Genomic DNA, 19,505 nt, shown 5'->3' with positions numbered 1-19,505 from the left:
GAAAAGGAATCACGTTTCCAGCTTCAGAGTTATAAAAGAAACCATAAAGGCAAACAAGGACAGATTCAACCACATAAAGATACATGATTCTTTTCAATAGAATAAAATAACAGAAAATTATAAAACAGGCTTAGAAAACCTTTTACAGAAAGTAAAGGGTTAGTATCTTTATATATCATATGTGTATAAATTTGTAAGAAATTAATATGATAGCAGCATAATTAGACAAAGGAGACGTGAATAATTTACACGAAAAGAAATACAGTCAGAAAACAGTTAATTTTAAAGTTTCATTTTAAGTAAAAATAGCATCAAGGTAACATTTCACACCTATTAAGTGAGCAAAAATACTTTTTAAGTGAAACTACTCAATATTGGTAAGTCACCATGAAACTCCAACACTTCTACATTGCTAGTGGCACATTGTATCACACATTCTTTCTGAAAATAGGAAATGTGCAAAATGCTTCACCCTTTAATCTACTTATGAGGGTTTCCATCTTACAAATGTAATCCAAGAGAAATTGTTTTAATTGTGTACAAAAATACTCAATGCAACTTATATAATACTTAATGATTAGATATAACTGAAGTGCCTAATTTGAGGGAAATGGTTAAATAAATTATATTTACTTGAATTGAGTATAAGCAACCGTGATAATAATGGAGACCATATGGAGAATGTCTGTAAGATAATGTTCAGTTAAAAATAGTTACATTATTTTACTGTACTGTAACTGTAAAAATATTTGGTGTACTGTAATTGTAAGTATGACAAACACATATAAACATATGAATAACCATTCAACAGATGTGCATTGAACTTCTCTTTTCTATGCCTGGGCATTGTGCCAGAGATCAAAAATAAATAAATTGTAGTAACTATTAGAATGTAGTAACTGTAGAACGGTAGTAACTGTAGAATAGGAAGTTTTCTTAAACATTACGTATACATCTTGAGAGGGGGTCTTGCCATGTTGCCCATGCTGATCTGTAACTCCTGGGCTCAAATGATCCTCCTACCTCAGCCTCCCAAGTATCTTGGGTGCATGCCACCACACCAGGCTTGTTATAATATTTAAAATTAAAGAAAAAAACAGAATTCGTTTTTGAAGTATTTGGCATTAGCTTATACTTCTTCTTTTTATTCCATACATGCATAGATTGATGGAGGCAATTGATTGATTGCAGGTCATGTTGGCAGAACTCAAGGGCAAAGATGAAGTATATGCTGTGAAGGTCTTAAAGAAGGACGTCATCCTTCAGGATGATGACGTGGACTGCACAATGACAGAGAAGAGGATTTTGGCTCTGGCACGGAAACACCCGTACCTTACCCAACTCTACTGCTGCTTCCAGACCAAGGTATGTTAGGAAGAAGCTGGCTGGCTGCCATGTTGGGGCATCTTGACTATCAGATAAAATACCAATTTTAGACCCTCTACATTGTTCTCTCAAAGACTTTGTAAAGTGGGATGGGTTTTACCCTTGAAAAGATCAGGATGTATTTGAACAGCATCTTTTTTAGAGCACAGGATTTTCCATTCAAGGTTGTGCTTGTGAAGGGATGAGAGAGCTGTAGAATTCTTTGCAGCCAGAGTTGGACAAAGCCAAATGGCTAAACTCACTGTTTGCTCATTGGAAAAACCAACAAGTGTGGTTAGTCCTTGCTCTGCTCCTAACTTTCTATCACTAATCAAATCACTTAACTTCTAAGTTATTTTCATGTCATATGAAAAAGAGTAAAGGCCACCTTAATCTCTTCTAATCTGTGTAATGTCATCTGAAATAAAGGATGTGAACAAATGCTTAAAATTTCATAGTGAAACACAAATATAAGGCAGCATTTTTAATTTACCACATAGGTGTCTGGGAACCAGAAGGTGGCAGTAAAGAAACAAAGATAATCCATAACTCCATGGTAGAGTCTGACTCGAGTATTATTAACTGATTTGTTACCTGTTTTTAGTAAAGAAACAGCAATGTTCTTCATGAAGCTCTAATTTTGTTATCCTTTTTGAGGGGTTGGGAGGAGTTAAAGTCTTTTAGGATCATTATGGATGTTTGTAGTATTTTGCTTCTTGAGAAGGCAAAGACAGACATCACCTGAAACTCCTAGCTGTGGCTTATGTGGAACCCAGACCCTGAGGGTGACATCATGGAGAGGTGGTACCTTGCTTCTGGGTGTATTCTCATCTCCATGTCATTTTGAATGCCAGTTTTTCCACTTAAAATTCAATAGTTATTCATTGAGTCATTTGGCAAACTTTTCTTTTATTATATTTCATTAAATCCTTCCCGTGTTTCTGATGCCATGCCAGGTGCTGGAGATACAGTGGTGAACTAGACTAGTCCCTGACCTCATGGAGTTTACATTATCTTTGGTACACTGTTTCCCAAAGAGGATTTCTCAGAACCCCAATCACTTGAGCAGCTGTAAGAAGAAAGGACTCTGTGACCCATAGTTGGAGTCACTGCAAACATAACCTCTCTTAGTCTCAACACACGTATGTTTATTAGCATCCTTGAGGAGACCTGCAATGAAAACAAAATTACCTTTGTTTAATCTACTTTTCCGAACTTATTTGATCCCAGGGTCCCCCATCTCTCTCTTACACACACATACACATGCACCCACACACACACAATGCCCATTCCATACTGAGGAACCCTGATCCAGTGGAATTTTTCCTATCCTTCTGATCTCTCAGGAGAATAAGAAATATCGTCTGAAAATCTGGAAATCATTCTGCTTATCTTTCAAGATGGACACATATTTCTTTGTCTACGAAACTTTCCTCAGAGACCACTATTTAATAAGAATCTATCCCTTTTTCTGAACAAGTATAAGAATTACTAGCTCTTCTCATTTTTCATGTGTGTTGTGTAATGCCTAATATTTATGGGTTTGTGTGTGTACAGAATCCTGCATAATAGAGACTCAGTGATGGAGTTAACTTTCTTCTTTTTTCCACTAGAGCATAATTTTAGATTCATGAGAAATGTATCATATTTTGTATTTTCCATGGTGCCTATCACAGGGCCTCACACTTGACAGGTACCCACGGACAGAATCAAAGACTTGGAAGATTTTTTTCAAAGTCACCTTATCTTTCTTTATCTCTCTCTCTTTTCCTTTCTTTTCTTTTCCTTTTTTTTTTCTTTTCTTTCCTTTTGGTACCAGTGAGAAAATTGGGTTTCAGAGAAGTAAAACTATTTTGCTCATAGGCACTCCATCTTGGCAGAGTCAGACCTGGCATCTCATCTAGTCTCTGGGACTCCCAAGGTAGTGGGGCCTTGCTCTGATTCACATTGCTAGTTTCTTGTGCCTGATCCAGCACAGGGTCCCTTCTGTTGGAGGAACCCTCCCACTTCCCCTGTCCCCAGCAGGTAGCCCTCTCTCTCACTATCTGAGGTGGCTTTCCAGGCAGGGAGCCACTCTGGCAAGTTTTCTTTACACCATTATCAAGAGGCCCAACATCCTAGGAGGGGTCCAGTTTAGTTGTGAGGGCTCTATGGAGCCCCTGTACATGGTGGATCATGGGAAGCCACAGTTGAAGGTCAGCTTGGTGAATGAGTGAGGGAGTGGGAATGGATGTCTTCAATGTCAGCAGTGTTCTCCTTTGTGCATTGTAGAATATCAAGGCTAAGGATTCCTCATCATATGGCAGCTTTTGGAGCACAAAATGGTGTTGAATGACACCAGGGATTTCTTTTATGGCAGAACAATGATCAAACTAACATGGATGTTGTCATGGATGGCTGTAGGGTGAGGATGGGCAGAGAAGGAACTTCCTCTATAGTTCAGATATTTACTATCTTTTCTCAGGCCACTGTCAGGCAGCCATAGTCACAGGAGCAGCTTTGCACCAACTCTCTCATGCCACCTCAATTTCATAGAATATTTTGCTTTATGTAACAGATGCATATTCACTGAATTTTTCTAAAGTGAATCATATTTTAACCTCATAGAAGGATCTTAACTTACTTATGAAAGGAACCTGATGAAGAATCAGCTTATAAACCTTCAACTTAACTTTTTAAAAATGTGACTTTGCCTATGACAAACCAACAGTTTATCATAGTTTTAAAGAGTAGCTATTATTCACCTGACTCTGAGGTAGATGCTGGGGTTATTAACCAAAGGAAGACAGTTCTCAAGTGGAAGGATTCACTGATAATAGATTGGGAGGTTATTCTAAATTCCACAAGCTAAGAGGGAGTAGCAAACAGCATTGATAGTTATGTTCTAGATGGGAGTATTCAAACCAAGAAGACTCAGGGGAGGGGGTCTTCCCTACGATCTAGTGGAAGAAGTGCGATCAAGCCAGGCTTTGAAAGGTAGAGAGGATTTGGACAGGATTTGGGAATAGCAGCTGGGTTTGGTAGCCACAGAATTCAGTCTTGATTGAGTTTCACTTTTCCTGAAAACAGAGGACAGTTCCTCTGAGCCACCTTAAACCTGGTTTCCACTAAGACTCTAATACACCATTCAGGAACACAAAGACCCGATTGCAATCCTATTAAGATTTCTTTCATGCTTGTTTAATTATGACATACAGAACAGCAATAATGTTAAGTCGTGTTTAATTATTTTTAGGTGAGCCTTTATTTTTCAATGTATCGGAAAAAAATGATCCTTTTGGAAACATTCCTTTGAGAACTTCTTCTGAGAGATTACACATTGCTTCAGACTGCACACTACATACAAGTTGCCTGGAAAGACTCAGAAGTGTGTAAAGTGATGTCACCATATCTAATATGGTGACCCATGGCAATGGTCATATGAACCCGTTGGCATCAGTCATGATGACATAGTCAGGTTCAGGTCTGGTCAGTGCAGCCCAGTGAAGGGCCAACTTACAGCTGAAGAGAGATTTGGGCTTTTCTTTACTGAGCCCGCCTACCCTTGGCTCATGTGCTCCATCCGTCTCTATGGGATCTAGAAAGGCAAAAAGCAAATAAAATGGCTCCAGCTTTCCAGGGCTAGTGAGAAAAAGCAGACAGAACAACAAATTAAGCCAGTGGTTTTAATTTCAGTCAAATTCAAACCAGTGTGTCTTTGGGATGCAAGAGTAACCTGAACCATGTAGGGAATTCTACCAAACTTGATTTAATTTACTGTCAAAACATAAAGTACAGAAAGAGGAATAAAGGACTTCTAATTCCAGTCAAGATCAAGTAGCCACATTCATCCCAGGTCCTCCCTCTTACAACTAAAAATCCCTGGACATAATTCTTATTTTATAAAGGTAGGGTGCTTATCAAAATTGGCATAGCCACAAAGAACTGTATCTGTTGATGTGAATGAAAGACCAAAATTTTTATATTTAAAAATTCTAGGTGACTTTTAAGTGGGTAACATTGTCAGTAGTGTTTAATATTTTCTTGCATGTGAGAAAAAAAATGTTTTTATACACCCACAGTTGTTTCTTGCTTTAAAAAAATTATGGCCTATAATTGTTTCAATTACAAGTCTTTATTGTTAAGCATCTATGTGCTAGACACTGTGCTAGATTCTAGGGCTACAAAGCTAAAAGATACCAACTCTGAACTCATGCCAATTACTGTCTAGTAGAGAGATAGACATGCAAGGAGGCAGTCAGGAAGGCTTCCTGATGGAGGTAGAACCTACCCTGGACCTGGAAGCATGGGTGGCATTTGCAAGAGGGTAGGGGTAAAGACATGGCTGCTGAAACCTAGAAATTATTTCCAAATCTCATTTGTATTATTTTTCCAATGCTTGAACTCCCAACCAATGCTATCTCCTACTTCTTCCAAGGAAATGATAATGGCTGAACCAGAGCAAAGAAGGAAGAGGAGAAAGGGAGGGTATTTGGAAAATAAGGAGACAAGATTCCTGCATCTACAAGATCAGATGCCTATCGGTAGAGGAGGGAGGTAATGCTGTGAGCCCTCCTTATTGGACTGCTAGGCTCTAAAACTTAGGGGCTTGGTCAGGGTTTGGGGGGGAAGTGACTTTTGGAATTGCCTCTCCCAGTTCCCAGGTTCCCATTCAGGCATTGACTACAAGGGATAGGAGAACCACTGAGAGGTAGTTTTGTTTTTTTTTCTGGAAGTTACAGGAAATGAAATTCCCAGATTTTTAGAGTCTGTGCGTTTGTATTTATGACCCCCATTGTTGAAACCATTCTCTCCAACAGGATCCCACAAAACCTGTCTTGAATAATTTCATGATTTTTCCTCTTTAAAAATTTCATCTCTACACAATTCTACCCATCCCCCACCCTTTGGCATTTCCTGCCAGGCCTGGGAAGCCAAATTCTGGAGGGCTTTGCTGCAAAGGAAACAAAGGGTGAACTAGAGAATCTCCCTTAGCCAATCTCCCTTGCTGCCCTAGGGAAAATGCAGCATGGAAACATCGTTACAAAGCAACTGGAGACGTTTTTCAAATGCGTTTGAATCATCTGTGTGAGCACGGGGAGAACAGAGAAAAGGAGCGTTAACAACGTAGGAGCAAAAGTGTCGTTTCAAGGAACTCAACTCTGAAGAACAGAAACACTAAACCAAAAAAAAAACAAACAAACAAAAAAAAACAAAGTAAAAATTAGGCCATTGGTAGATTTTGTTCTAAAGAGACAGCTATGTCAGATTAAATCTAAACAAGCTGACAGAGCCGTTGAGGATTGGTCTCTTTCCTGCTAGACCACACCGTCTGCCTGAGGCAACACCACTACTACTCCGAAGGAGTTGGAGAGTGTGTGAGCAGGTTTGGTGAGTGCTTTTCGAGAAGAGATTGAGATGCTCAACACAATGAGTTGGTTTGTGGGTCAGGCAGCCACCTGGGAATCAGTATGCTTGCCAATAACAGATTACAAGCAGAGATAGCCTCAGTAATTTGCAATGGATTTTAGCGAAATGAGATCCGTGGTAGAGGTTACAGGCTTAGTGTTGGCAGAATCAGTTATTAATAGAATCAGACTCCAGGGAACTCCATCTCTTTACTTCTGAAGACCATCTTTGCCTGATAGTGGGCTGGACAGCAATGCCATTTATTCTGATCAGCCAATTAACACATCTTTAGTGAGCACCTGTGGTGTGCAAATCACTGCAAGATGTGACAAGACTTTTATGGCAGGGCCTTTGGTCAAACAAGTTGAGGGGTAAGCTCTACTCTCTTGTGAAGGAATGCAGGGGTGTATGTGTGTGGTGGCGTGTGTCTGTGTAGATGAGCTGGCAGTTCTCTGGCCGGTCAGAGAAAGATCGTCACTGGTTTCCACGATCAAGCAAGGCTTCATGGAGCAAGACAACTTCACCCAGGTCTTGAAGCATAACAGGATTCATTCCGTGTGATAAAGGAAAAGTTGTGGAGTTTGTTAATGCTCATGTGTCCCAGGGGCAGAGAAGGACGTGTTGGCTCTTAATCTAACTGCTGCAGCTTCATGTAACCTCTTTGCATATAAGGAAACCTTACATTTGAATAGGACCTTTGCTTTTAAAAGTGCCCTGACTGGCTAGGTGCAGTGGCTCATGCCTGTAACCCCAGCACTTTGGGAGGCCGAGGCAGGTGGATCACCTGAGGTCAGGAATTCGAGACCAGCCTGACAAATTTGATGATACCCCATCTTTACTAAAAATACAAAAATTATCCGGACATGGTGGCGGGCACCTGTAATCCCAGCTACTCAGGAGGCTAAGGCAGGAGAATCGCTTGAACCCAGGAGGCAGAGGTTGCAGTGAGCCGAGGCCGTGCCACTGCACTCCAGCTTGGGGCAATAGAGCTAGACTGTGTCTCAAAAAAAAAAAAGAAAGAAAAAAAGCCCTGACTTAGATCAGCCATTTTATATCTGCCTAATGATGTCTCTATGAATTCACCTACCATACTCTATGGTTATTCACTCCCCCCTTTTTTTTTTTTCGGAATTTGTTATTGTGGTAAAATACACAAAATATAAAACGTGCCATCTTAACCGTTTTTAAGTGTACAGTTCAGTGGTATTAAATGCATTCATAATGTCCATCCATCACCCCTCTCCATCTCCATGCCTCTTTTCACCTTACAACCCTGAAACTCAATACCCATTAAACAGTACCTTCCTATTTCCTCTCCCCACAGCCCTTGGCAACAGCCACTCTGTCAGTCTCCATAATCTTGACTACTCTAAGTACCTCTTATAAGTGGAATCATACAATAATGTCTTTCTGTGACTAGTATATTTCATTTAGCAGAATGTCCTCAAGGTTCATCCATGATGTAACGTATGTCATAATTTCCTTCCTTTTAAAGGCCAAATACTATTCCATCATGTGTATAATACCACATTTCACTTATCATCTATGGATGGACATTTTGACTTCCACGTTTTGGCTACTATGAATAATGCTGCTGTGAACATGGTTGTCTGAATATTTCTTTGAGGTCTTACTTTCAATTCTTTTAGCTATATACCTAGAAGTGGGATTCCTGGATCATATAGTGATTCTCTTTTTAATTTTTTGAGGAACCGCTATACTGTTTTGCATAATGACTGAACTATTTTACATTCCCATCAACAGTGCACCAGGGTTCTGATCTGATTTCTCTATTACTTTGCCCAACACTTATTTCTTTATTTGATAGTAGCCATTCTGATGGGTGTGAGGTGGTATCTCATTATAGTTTTAATCTGCATTTCCCTAGTGATTTGTGGTCACTCATTTTTACAGATAAGAAAACCAAGGCCCAGTCAAGTCTTATAATTTGTTTGCAACAGAACCCAGATTGGAATAAAGGTTTCCCAACAGCCTTTGTTGTTCACCATGTATTTCTGTCTCCTTCTCTGTCCTCCTGTCCAAATTCTCCACTTCAAATAGCCTCACCTCCAAATCCCCTCTTCCCCAATTCCTGTCACACACATGAAAAAGGGTCTGAAAGGGTGTCAGCTCTATTTTACATGAACTCAATGAGGCTGGGATTAAAAAATATTAGTGTCCCTTAAGCTGGCAAGAGGAGCAGGGTTGATCAGCCTGTTTCTGGAAATGTTTCTGTTTTCTGAAAGTGTAAGAGAGAAAGGAGGAAAAAGGGGGCATGGGCACAGGAACGATCCAAAATGGGCTGGAGTAGGATGAGGCCCTCACACTTGTCTGTTTAGCCATTGCTTACTGAGCACCTGCTATGTGCCGTGCCATGGGGCATCATGGGGTGCCATGCTGCCTGCTGAGGAACACAGGTGTGGGGAAAGGTAGGTAGGAGTCCCGGCCTTGTGAACTTGAAGCCTCATGGGAGCATAAAACTGCTGGCCTCTACAGAGGTTACAGTGAGCCGAGATCCCGCCACTGCCCTCCAGCCTGGGCCACAGAGTGAAACTCCATCTCAAAAAAAAAAAAAATTAAAAAAAAAAAAGCCCTTCTGGCCTCTATACAGTGCCCAGAACTCAGTGCTTTATTTTCCTTCAGAAACTGTTGGCCTGATCTTCTTTTGTAAATTGTGTTTTAATCACAAAGATTATTTATTAATTGTAGAAATTTTGGAAAAGTCACAAGAGGACAAAAAAGAAAATAAGAACAATTCACGTGACTACTACTAACATTTCGATGTGTATCATTCCAGTTTTAGAAAAGTACATGTCTGTTCATACATATGTATTTATAACATCAGTATCATACTCTATGTAAACTGTTTCACTTAGTAATATAGTAGAGCTATTTTCCTTGTCACTAAATATTCTTCAGCCAAATGATTTCTAGGGTTCTACAGTATCTGAGGGCGTCTCGTAGACATTCTGCATCGGGGGTCGCAGGTGGCTGGTAAGTGCCTGGCTTCCTCCCAGCTGATGTTAGCAGTGAATGGACCGCATGCTCTGCCCAGTGCTGGCCAGTGATGGTGCTGCGCTCTCTGCAGCAGAACTGCCTCCTTCTATTTTTATTTCTCTCTGTAACATCAACCTGAGTGCAACATGTAAATAACCTATTTGGCATTGACATAATGCAAACTAAGACTTAAATGTCTTTAACATTAAATATGTGTGTATACAGCAGGTCTTTGAATAACCTGATTTTGTTCATGTCATTTCTTTATAACGTTAATGAGAAAAATATCAATTCCTGGCCAGGGCCACTGACTATGTGGAGTTTGTACTTTCTCCCCATGCCTGTATGAGTTTTTTTTCAGGGACTTCGGTTTCTTGCCAAATCCCAAAGCTATGCACATCGGGAGAATTGGCGTGTCTAAATGGTCCCCATCTGAGTGTGGGTGTGCGTGAGTGTGCCCTGCCATGGGATGGGGTCCTGTCCAGGGTGGTTCCCCGCTGGCACCCTGAGCTACCAGGAGAGGTTCCACCCACCCATAACCCTGAACTGCAGCAAGTGGGTAAATGATGCTCTTACTCATTTTTCTTCATCTTTCTTAAACATATGTATAGCTCACATTTACTTCGGTGTTTAATATTAGAAGTGTTATTTCAGTTTTACTATTCAAAGTGTTCTAAATAATTTTTCTTAGAAGTTTGATGTTTTTGTAGCCAGAAGTATACTTAGGAACTTAACTCTTCTTTATACCAATTAGCCTATGGTAAAACTGGTTTCCTTACAAGTCTTTTCACTTGAAGTTGCAGTTTCCAAGAACTTACCAATGACATTGTGAGGACTTCCTGTATACTGTTTGGCTAGGAGGCATTTTTTTTTCTTTTTTTTTTTTTTTACCGCTAAGGAATATATTTACCCATTCTCCTAAACTATTTGCTTTTTCTTGTAAAGCTGTTGGTTTTCTCTTTTTTTTTTTTTTTTTTTTTTTTGAGTCAGAGTCTTGCTCCGTCACCATGCTGGAGTGCAACGGCGCAATCTCGGCTCACTACAACCTCTGCCTCCCAGGCTCAAGCAATTCTCCTGCCTCAGCTTCCCAAGTAGCTGGGATTACAGGCACGCACCACCGGGCCCAGCTAATTTTTGTATTTTTAGTAGAAATGGGGTTTTACCATGTTGGCCAGGCTGGTCTCGAACTCCTGACCTCAAGTGATCCTCCTGCCTTGGCCTTCCAAAATGCTAGGATTACAGGTGTGAGCCACTGTGCCCGGCCAAGCTGTTGGTTTTCAAATTATGTTTTGTGGAGGTGCCTCTGTTGCTTCAGTGTATGGTGGGTGGGAGCTGGGTACACAGACCCAGTATGCGCTATTAGAGGAGGATCTACACGCACCACCTACTCCACCTGGCTATGCAGCTCCATGTCCGACTGTTTCACATGTTAGCATTCCAAGGAAGATAACATTTGAAGAAAGGATTTCACTTTGAAAACAGTTTAAAACCACTACAGCTCCAACTGGGAGCTGGAGTGAGTCTTGATTTTTTTTTTTAACCTACCCATATTATAATCTAATGTATACAGGTGTCATTTCCTGAAGGTCTCCATTACAAATGTCCTTTCATTATTAAAATGGGCAGATTCCTGAGATTTGGGCAGAAATGGAATTTTGGAAGCAGATTCAAGATTCTGGTATTCTGTCTCAGTAACATATTTCATTGTTTAGATCACGCACAGAAGTGCCTGCTGATGTGTAAAAGTGTGTGTTTAAACCTTTGACTCACTGCTGACAGGTGTAGAGGCCTGTGATAGAATGTAACTGGGATGTGACACTACTTCATTGATCAGGAGAATTTGCGTCAGAATCTTTTGAGGCACTGTTGGGAGATAACAGGGACTGGGAAGGAGAGATATGACAAGGCACAGCAAACAGTAACTTAGAATAAAGGCAGTATGTGATAAAGAGGAAGGAGAGACATATTTATTGAGCACCTATTATGTGGCAAGCCTATCCAAGTTGTTTAAAAGCTGATTTCATAAATCTTACCCAAGTCCCATGGGATGTAGGTATTGTTGCCAGTTCTTTGGGCAGCTAAGGAAACAGACTCAGGGAGGCTTAACCATTTGGTCAGGATCACACGGAGTTAAGTGATAAAGCTGGGATCCCCACCTTTGCCTCCTGGGGGTGAGAAGGGCCACTGTGGAACAGGGTGGATGCTGGGGCATTGGGGGGCAGGGCACAGTGAGTTTGGGGGCAGGAGGCATTTGCAGGAACAGACCCCTGATTTAGGGAGCGTAATGATGAGTCCTGCTGCTGTTGCAGGCTCACGCTAGGAAGCCGTGAGGAAGACAACCTTGTGAGGAGGTACTGGCTAAGTTGTGGAGTTCTTACTATGCTAGGCAAGGAGTTTGCACTTATTCTGGAAGTAAAGGGGGATTCCTTGAAGATATTGTGGGAAATGATGACTTAAATCATAGCCTGACAGCTCTGCGTAGCCTGCATTAAAAGGAAAAATGAAAAGCAGAGATACCTGTGAGCAGGCTATTTCAATAGCCCAGGAGTCCAGAGGCAGTGGGGAAGAACTTCTGCAGGAAGCACTGACGTGGCCATTCGCTTTCCCCTTTGCATCTGCAAAAGGCCTCCTGCTTGTGAAGAAAGCATAGTCCTCCCTTTAGCACTTAGAAACTGTCAATTGTGTAGCCCCTGACTGATTAGAAACAAGAACTTAAGTTGCTGCTAGTTGCAGCAGGTGATCTACACATTTCTAAGGTGTCATTTGGTCACAGTTCAATTGGCACATCATGATCCAATTTAAGTAAAAAGTTTCATCTTGAAATCTAAAACTAGAGGTCCAAGTTATCTAACCTGGTCACCAAACAAAGCCAGTTTCCTCATGGCTGACGTCAGATTCTCTCACCTCTCCCCAACGCCCGCCATCTATTGGATTTCAGAATTTACCTTTTTATGTGTGTGTGTCCAGTTTAGATTCGTGTTGAATTTTGATAGTGGTCTGGTGGTGTTTTCTACAGGGAAAGTCATCTGGGGCCTTTCATAGGGAGCTTCTACATAGTCTATTGAGATGACTCCATTGAAGCAATGGGCTTTCCCCATATAACCCGAACTTTTTGTCCTAGTGGTCTCAAATACTTCAGACAACCCAGATGATTCCTAATGCTCTGATTTTGAAGACTTTGCTGGGTGGTAGGTGCAACCTATTCAGCTGTTTGGGTTCACATATGCCCTGTTGACGTGTGGGAAACACAGGATGCAGTAAAGAAGGCACCACGAGTCAAGAAACTGCAGGTCTAGCTGTGACTTCTGCCACTGATGCTTGCTCTGAGACAGTTATCTGGGCACTGACTTTTCTCATTCATAATAAAAGATGTGGGGAGGACACCGAGAGGGGAGTTCCAACTACATGACCTAAACGATCCCTCCAGAATCTGATTCTAAAGACCTGTGACAATGCAATTCATTGGGAAATACGCATGGTATCACTACAGGTTTACCTGTTGCTAATGCATGAGTGAGACAAGGACAATGACAAAGTCAGTGAACAGTCCTTCTGTTTAGTGGTCTAGTGGTGTTTTCTACAGGGAAAGTCACATGGGGCCTTTCGTAGGGAGCTTCTACCTAGTCTATTGAGACAACTCCATTGAAGCAATGGGCTTCACCCATATAACCCGAATTTTTCAAAGCTCAATTCAGCAAATGCTTCTACCTTGATCAAAGCCTCTATGTTCACAAGGCTGTTATTTTACATCAGGGTTCCAAACTCAAACACATTTTCAATGACTAATGCTCCTACATCAGAAAATTTACCAGGAGGTTTTATAGCTGTCTGTTCAAAGTACAGCATAGTTTCTAGCACACAGCAGGTTCAATAAATTCTAGCTTCTGTCTTATCCAGTTAACAGTTTCAATATCATCTATATAGATAGATCCCAAGCTGACTTGAGAGCTTTGTCATGTTTCTCTTTGCCTAGAATGATGGCCTGTTCTGGCCAGTTGGCCAACTGTTTGTGAAACAGAATTGAGACTACCTGAGTCTGCCATTGTTGGTAGATTTGACCCCTGGCACGCTCATTTCATAAAGAGAAAATATGTATTACCTATCCCCTAATCTGGGCACACGTTGCCTGTAACAACAGCGATGGGCCAACCCTGTAACCTGTTTAGTCATCTGACAAGTGCCTGTTTAGGAGGGCATCAAGCAAGAAATGACTGACAGCCACCCCTTTTCCCAGAAGTTTATGCCAGCTAGAAGATGAATGCTTTGTGGTAGCACTTTTGTTTCTTAATTATATAACCTGTTTATGAGTTTAGAACTACAGCTGGTTAATGTGAGGATCACATCTTTGGCTGTGTGTCCTCAGGAGTTTGATAGCCCTTCCTTCTGACTGCTTGACCCATAGCTTGAACTAGGGCTAGCCACAGGATTCCAGTGAATTCCTGCTGGGCCCTTTGTCTCCTTCCTGTCACTGAGGAGGAGGTCACAAATTGGGGCTGGCTTCCAAATGTGTGAAGAGGAGGTTACCGGTTCCAGTGAAGAATAACTTGGACAGAACTGTGCCCCCCACTGCCTGTGGTTTATCTTTGGAGGCTTCTGGTGTAGCCTGAAAGGAGAGAGGGGCCATCTGGGTGGGCCAGTCACCACCTTCCATTTCAGGGTCATCTTTGGCTCAATAACAAAAATGGCAGGAATTTCTATAGTGTTCATTACATGCCAGGTTCAACTTGGAGCATTTTACACTTATTAATTTAGTTGTCCCATCAACCCTATGAGGTAGGACTGTTATTCCAAAGAGGGATCATACAGCTGGAAGCGGCAGAGCCTGAATTCAAACCTGGTTAGCTAGCTTCTGTTATAGAAACCTCATTTTGTCTGAATGCCCAGGGGAGATTAGCCTCCTGAGGATTGATAAACCAAGGTCCCAAGAGCCCAAGGTGTAAATAAAATGGCAATTGGTTGATTTATAGTGGGGTGACTGAACTACTTACGTGAGTTGCCCAGGGCACCCTGGAGTAATTCTTTAAGGGTGGTATTCCAGGCAATCTGAGTTGTATTGGGAAAGCAACTGATGGAAAAACAGACCCTCTGCTTTCTGTTATGAGGACATTTTTTTTTTTTTTTTTGCAGAGGCAATAGGAAGTTGAAGCCTCCACTTTTGACCTCATTGGAGCATTTTGTTTTTACCATGACGTTCCAGGGAGAATGCCAGGAAGGATCATGGGCAAAAAGAATTCTCTCAGTCCGCCTCCTTAGTGTGGCAGGAGGTACAAATTAATTCCTTTGTTGGGTCAGTATGATATTCACCTGGGATTCATCAGCAGTATGTAATCCATTTTATCGGGAACACTTGTGTGCGGGTTGCTAGGAAGCTAAGCTTATTACCTGGCTCTGGCTCTTAGAGCTGAGCCTGCTGGTGCTAACAGATTTGGGCCTGAGAAGTTTGTGGCCTTCCCCGGACTTCAAAAGGAGGGTGGAAGGTCCAGTAAAGTGTCCAAGGATGAGAGTGAATGGGGAAAATGACTTTTGTTCTCAGTGTTTCTTTCACCATTTATCCAACCTTATCCCCATGTGTTTTTGGTATTTTTTTTCTTTTTCAGGTAAGAGTTTAAATCCAACCTCCTTTATCAAGCCCCAGTTTATGAAAACTTTCTAGATTCACCAGTGTTAACACTAAAAACGTACCAACACAACCAAAGGAAACACGTTGCCATGAATGGTGAAATACTTCTACCATCCAATTTGCCCAGAGTTTTATTCCCTTGGGAGAGCTTCTTAAAGATCTAGGAAGTATCTTTTGATGTACATAACTCAGAGATTAAACACACTTCACAAAGTATAGGTAGGCTCCACTGAAAGAAAGCTCGAAAATTTGACTGTAAAAAAAAACAAATGTAGGTGTGATTGTTGACCTTACAAAAGCTAACTCCTATTGTAAAATGTTTACAAAAGAATTCACGAGAGAACTCCCTGGGTTGGCAAGATCCATTTGGATTGCCAGACGTGGCGAGTGAGGTGCAGCAGTGCTAGGCAGAGTAACTGAACCCTGAAGTGTTAAAAAACAGCTGTGCAGGAGCAGTACCAGGGAAGGTAAGACATCTGGAACACACACCCCCAGCCAGGGACGAAGTGTTCTGCTTCGGTATACATTAGACAACCAGTATTTTTTTTAATACCTGGTACGGTATGTCTTCAACTTAATATCAGGTATTCCAGGGATAGAAAAAGACACAATCCTTGTTCAAAGAACTGCTGGTCTACCTAGGGATGTTAGGCTAATAGGTGAACCAGAGAATGAAAATCAGAGGAAGAGATGAGTGGGCTGACTAGTAGGTATACTCCTACAAATTGGAGGAAACTGAGGCACAAGCATTGAAGTGCCTCTTCCGGGTCACATACACGCTCATGTGCTCCCTCTCTCTCCCTTGCTCTCACTCTCTCCCTCTGTCACTCTCTCGCTGTCTCATAAGGGACTTTGTCACAGGAATAAGAACCCTGGGTTCCACCTACCCCACAGGAGCACAGTGGCAAGGTCCCATCTGATTCAAGGAAATTGGCTTTGTAGGGTTGTTATTGTGTGAAAAGGAGCAAGCCCTGTCCAAGGCAGATCTGGATGTTTGTGTAGTTCAGATCCATTTAGCTCCCTGGCCAGTGTTGATCTCTGCTGCTTTAAACCACATTAATCTCTGGGAGGGCAAACTGACCCATCACTATGGGAACCAGAGTGAGCCTGTGTCCTGGGTACTAGGTAAACACTGAAAGTCAGTACCTGGTAGACGCCAAAGGCAGAAGCAAACTGGGGCCTTCCAAAAGCTGAAAATGATCAATAGATGTGATTCTTGTGCATCCATATCCCAGGAAGGATGGATTCTGTTTAGCTCTTTGAGCTAATTGTTAATTTTCAAATCTTGAAGACACTATTTAGCATGAAATGCAGATATTCAAATACCCCTTTCTCCTTGGTAGGAAATGGTACTAACAGTCTGCAGGATTATGGGAGTAAAAAGCGCAGTCTAAGCACATAGGCATTTATGGGGAGAGTATACGAAGTTAGAGGGTATAAAAGCTATGTGGATGGTTCAAAGATTAAGGTAAAGATGTAAAACCTAAAATCTCAATTCTCTAGAATGGGACATTTAGACTTCATGGGTAGGGGAGGACAAGAATCGGGAGTATGGGCAGTTAGACAAAATCAGAAAGAAGCGTAGAAGACTATGCAGAAACAGTAAGAATGTAGTGGTGGAAATGTTACCTTTTTGGAAGATGGTATCATGCAGAAGGTTTGAATGCATTTCTCTGATCTTTAATTCTACCAAAAGTGTCTCTCTGACGTAAGAAAATATTTAGGTTGAAAAGGTGAGGAACTGGCCACAGCTTTCCTAAATGTGGTTGACAACTTGTATCCAAGAGAACAGAATGAATTGGTCGATTTGCTGTGTCATGACATTTTAGGGATGTTTTTGGGATGTTTAAGGGATGTTTTTGAAGGGGATTTATAAGAGAGTAAATGAGACCCCTTAAAAACAGAGATCTGAGGCATAAGAGCTGGTAATTTTAAAAGATACACAGCTGACTACAGAAGGAAAGAAGCAAGTCCCAGAATATACATGTAGCATATTTCCATTTATATAAAACCCCCAAACAGGCGAGACTAAACAATATTCTTAGGAGGAAACACATGGGTGATGAAACTAAAGAAAAGCAAGGGGCCGGGTGTGGTGGTTCATGTCTGTAGTCCCAACATTGGGAGGCCAAGGCAGGAGGATTGCTTGAGCCCTGGGAACATAGTGAAACCCTGTCTCTACAAAAAATTTTTTAAAATTAGCCTGGTGCGGTGATGTGTGCCTGTTGTCCCAGCTACTCTGGAGGCTAAGGTGGGATGATCGCTTGAGCCTAGGAAGTCAAGGCTGCAGTGAGCCATAATCATGCCACTGTACTCCAGCCTGAGCAACAGAGCAAGACCCTGTCTCAAAAATAAATAAAAGAATTAGCCAGGGATGGTGGCACACACCTGTAGTCCCAGCTATTCGGGAGGCTGAGGTAGGAGGGTAGGTTGAGCCCAGGAGGTTGAGGCTGCAGTGAGCCATGATTGTACCACTTGTACTTCATCCTGGGCATCAGAGTGAGACCCTATCTCAAAAAAGAAAAAAAAAAAGAAAGAAAAAGAAAAGAAAAACAAGATCATGATTACCAGGGAAGTCCAAGTAGGGACTGAATGAGGATGGGGAGAGGGGTTGCAATTAAAGAGAGTTAAAGGGGTTTCAAAGGCCAGCAACCATGTTCTATCTGTCAAGGTGGGTCACAGCTAAAAGTGAGTCTTATTTGATCTTTAAAATGCATATGCATATTTTACATATTCTCATTCATAGGTATATTTTACAATAAGGCAGGGAAGGGGAACAAGAACATGAAAGCATCCAAACTATCATAGACACTAGCATTTTAAATGATGACATGCTCTCCAAAAATTCGAACTTTAATAAAAAACTGAGCTTGTGCACTACCTGTGTGTATCATTCTTTTGCCACTAAAGTTTCGATTTTCCTGTTCTTTTGGCAGTATGATCTGTCTCAAGGACAAGAAGTGTGGTGACTGGTCACGTGGCCTATTTAGGTGGAAGAATGAAGCGTAGTCCCTATCCTCTTTCCAAGACCAAGGCCAAGATGGGGCTCAAGACCAGGGGGTTATCTACAGAACTGCTGGCCCACCTTCCACCTACCCTGGGGGGCCTCCCTCTTGAAGGTTGGGATTCTTTTTTTTTTGAGATGGAGTCGGGCTCTGTGGCCCAGACTGGATTGCAGTGGCAAGATCTTGGCTCACTGCAACCTCCGCCTCCCGGATTCACGTGATTCTCCTGCCTCAGCCTCCCGAGTAGCTGGGATTACAGGCTCCCGCCACTGCACCCGGCTGACTTTTGTATTTTTAGTAGAGACGGGGTTTTACCATGCTGGCCAGGCTGGTCTCAAACTCTTGACCCAAGTGATCCGCCCGTCTCAGCCTCCCAAAGTGCTGGAATTACAGGCATGAGCCACTGCGTCCAGCCGAAGATTGGGATTCTTAAAGAGTAACCTAGCCCAGCCTCACTCTTTCAGCAAGCAGCTCTGAGTTGGGGGGTAAACTTTCTTCACTGCCACAACATTTGTGTTTTGCAACATGTTTTTAAACCATGTTTTATAACTAAGAAGATGCCAAACATTTCATTTGGCAGTTTGTATTATGAAAACCATAGTTATCTTTCCATTTTCACCTATAAAGTGATGTTATAAATTGAGCCTTTTAAACTGTAGATGTATGTGTTCTTTCTAGATTCTGGCATATTCTATAGGGGACATAGCACTCACTGCGCTGCCCTCCCCACCTGCCACCACTGGTTGAAAATAACAGCTTTCCTTGCTGCCATCACATACGTAAATGTAACTAACATTTATAGAGTGTTTTCTATAAGCCAAGAATGATAATAGCTGATGTTCTTTTTAAAAACTTTTAAGTTCAGGGTATATGTGCAGGTTTGTTACATAGGTAAACTTGTGTCATGGGGGCTTATTGTACAGATTATTTCATCACCCAGGTATTAAGCTTGGTACTCATTAGTTATTTTTGCTGATCCTCTCCCTCCTCCCCGCTCCCACAGGCCCCAGTGCATGTTGTTCTCCTCTATGTGTCCATGTATGCTCATCATTTAGCTCTCACTTACAAGTGAGAACATGTGGCATTTGGTTTTCCGTTCCTGTGTTAATTTGCTAAGGATAATGGCCTCC

The 19,505-nt window shown here is 41.8% G+C and overlaps 1 protein-coding gene across 18 annotated transcripts in view; it reads left to right on the top strand.

Annotated features, from left to right (window-relative positions):
• PRKCE (protein kinase C epsilon) overlaps positions 1-19,505 on the top strand; it is a 537,105-nt gene that overhangs the window by 356,762 nt on the left and 160,838 nt on the right. For all 18 annotated transcript variants that reach the window (XM_003308992.7, XM_016948463.4, XM_054677822.2 and 15 more), the window contains one exon: positions 1,192-1,365. In XM_003308992.7, coding sequence (XP_003309040.2) covers positions 1,192-1,365 — 174 coding nt within the window. The remainder of the gene's footprint in view (positions 1-1,191; positions 1,366-19,505) is intronic.

Source organism: Pan troglodytes, chromosome 12 (assembly GCF_028858775.2).
Source record: "Pan troglodytes isolate AG18354 chromosome 12, NHGRI_mPanTro3-v2.0_pri, whole genome shotgun sequence".
Taxonomy (NCBI): Eukaryota; Metazoa; Chordata; class Mammalia; order Primates; family Hominidae; genus Pan; species Pan troglodytes.
The sequence above is the reverse complement of the archived record's forward strand: the minus strand, read 5'-3'. Positions and strand labels throughout refer to the sequence as shown.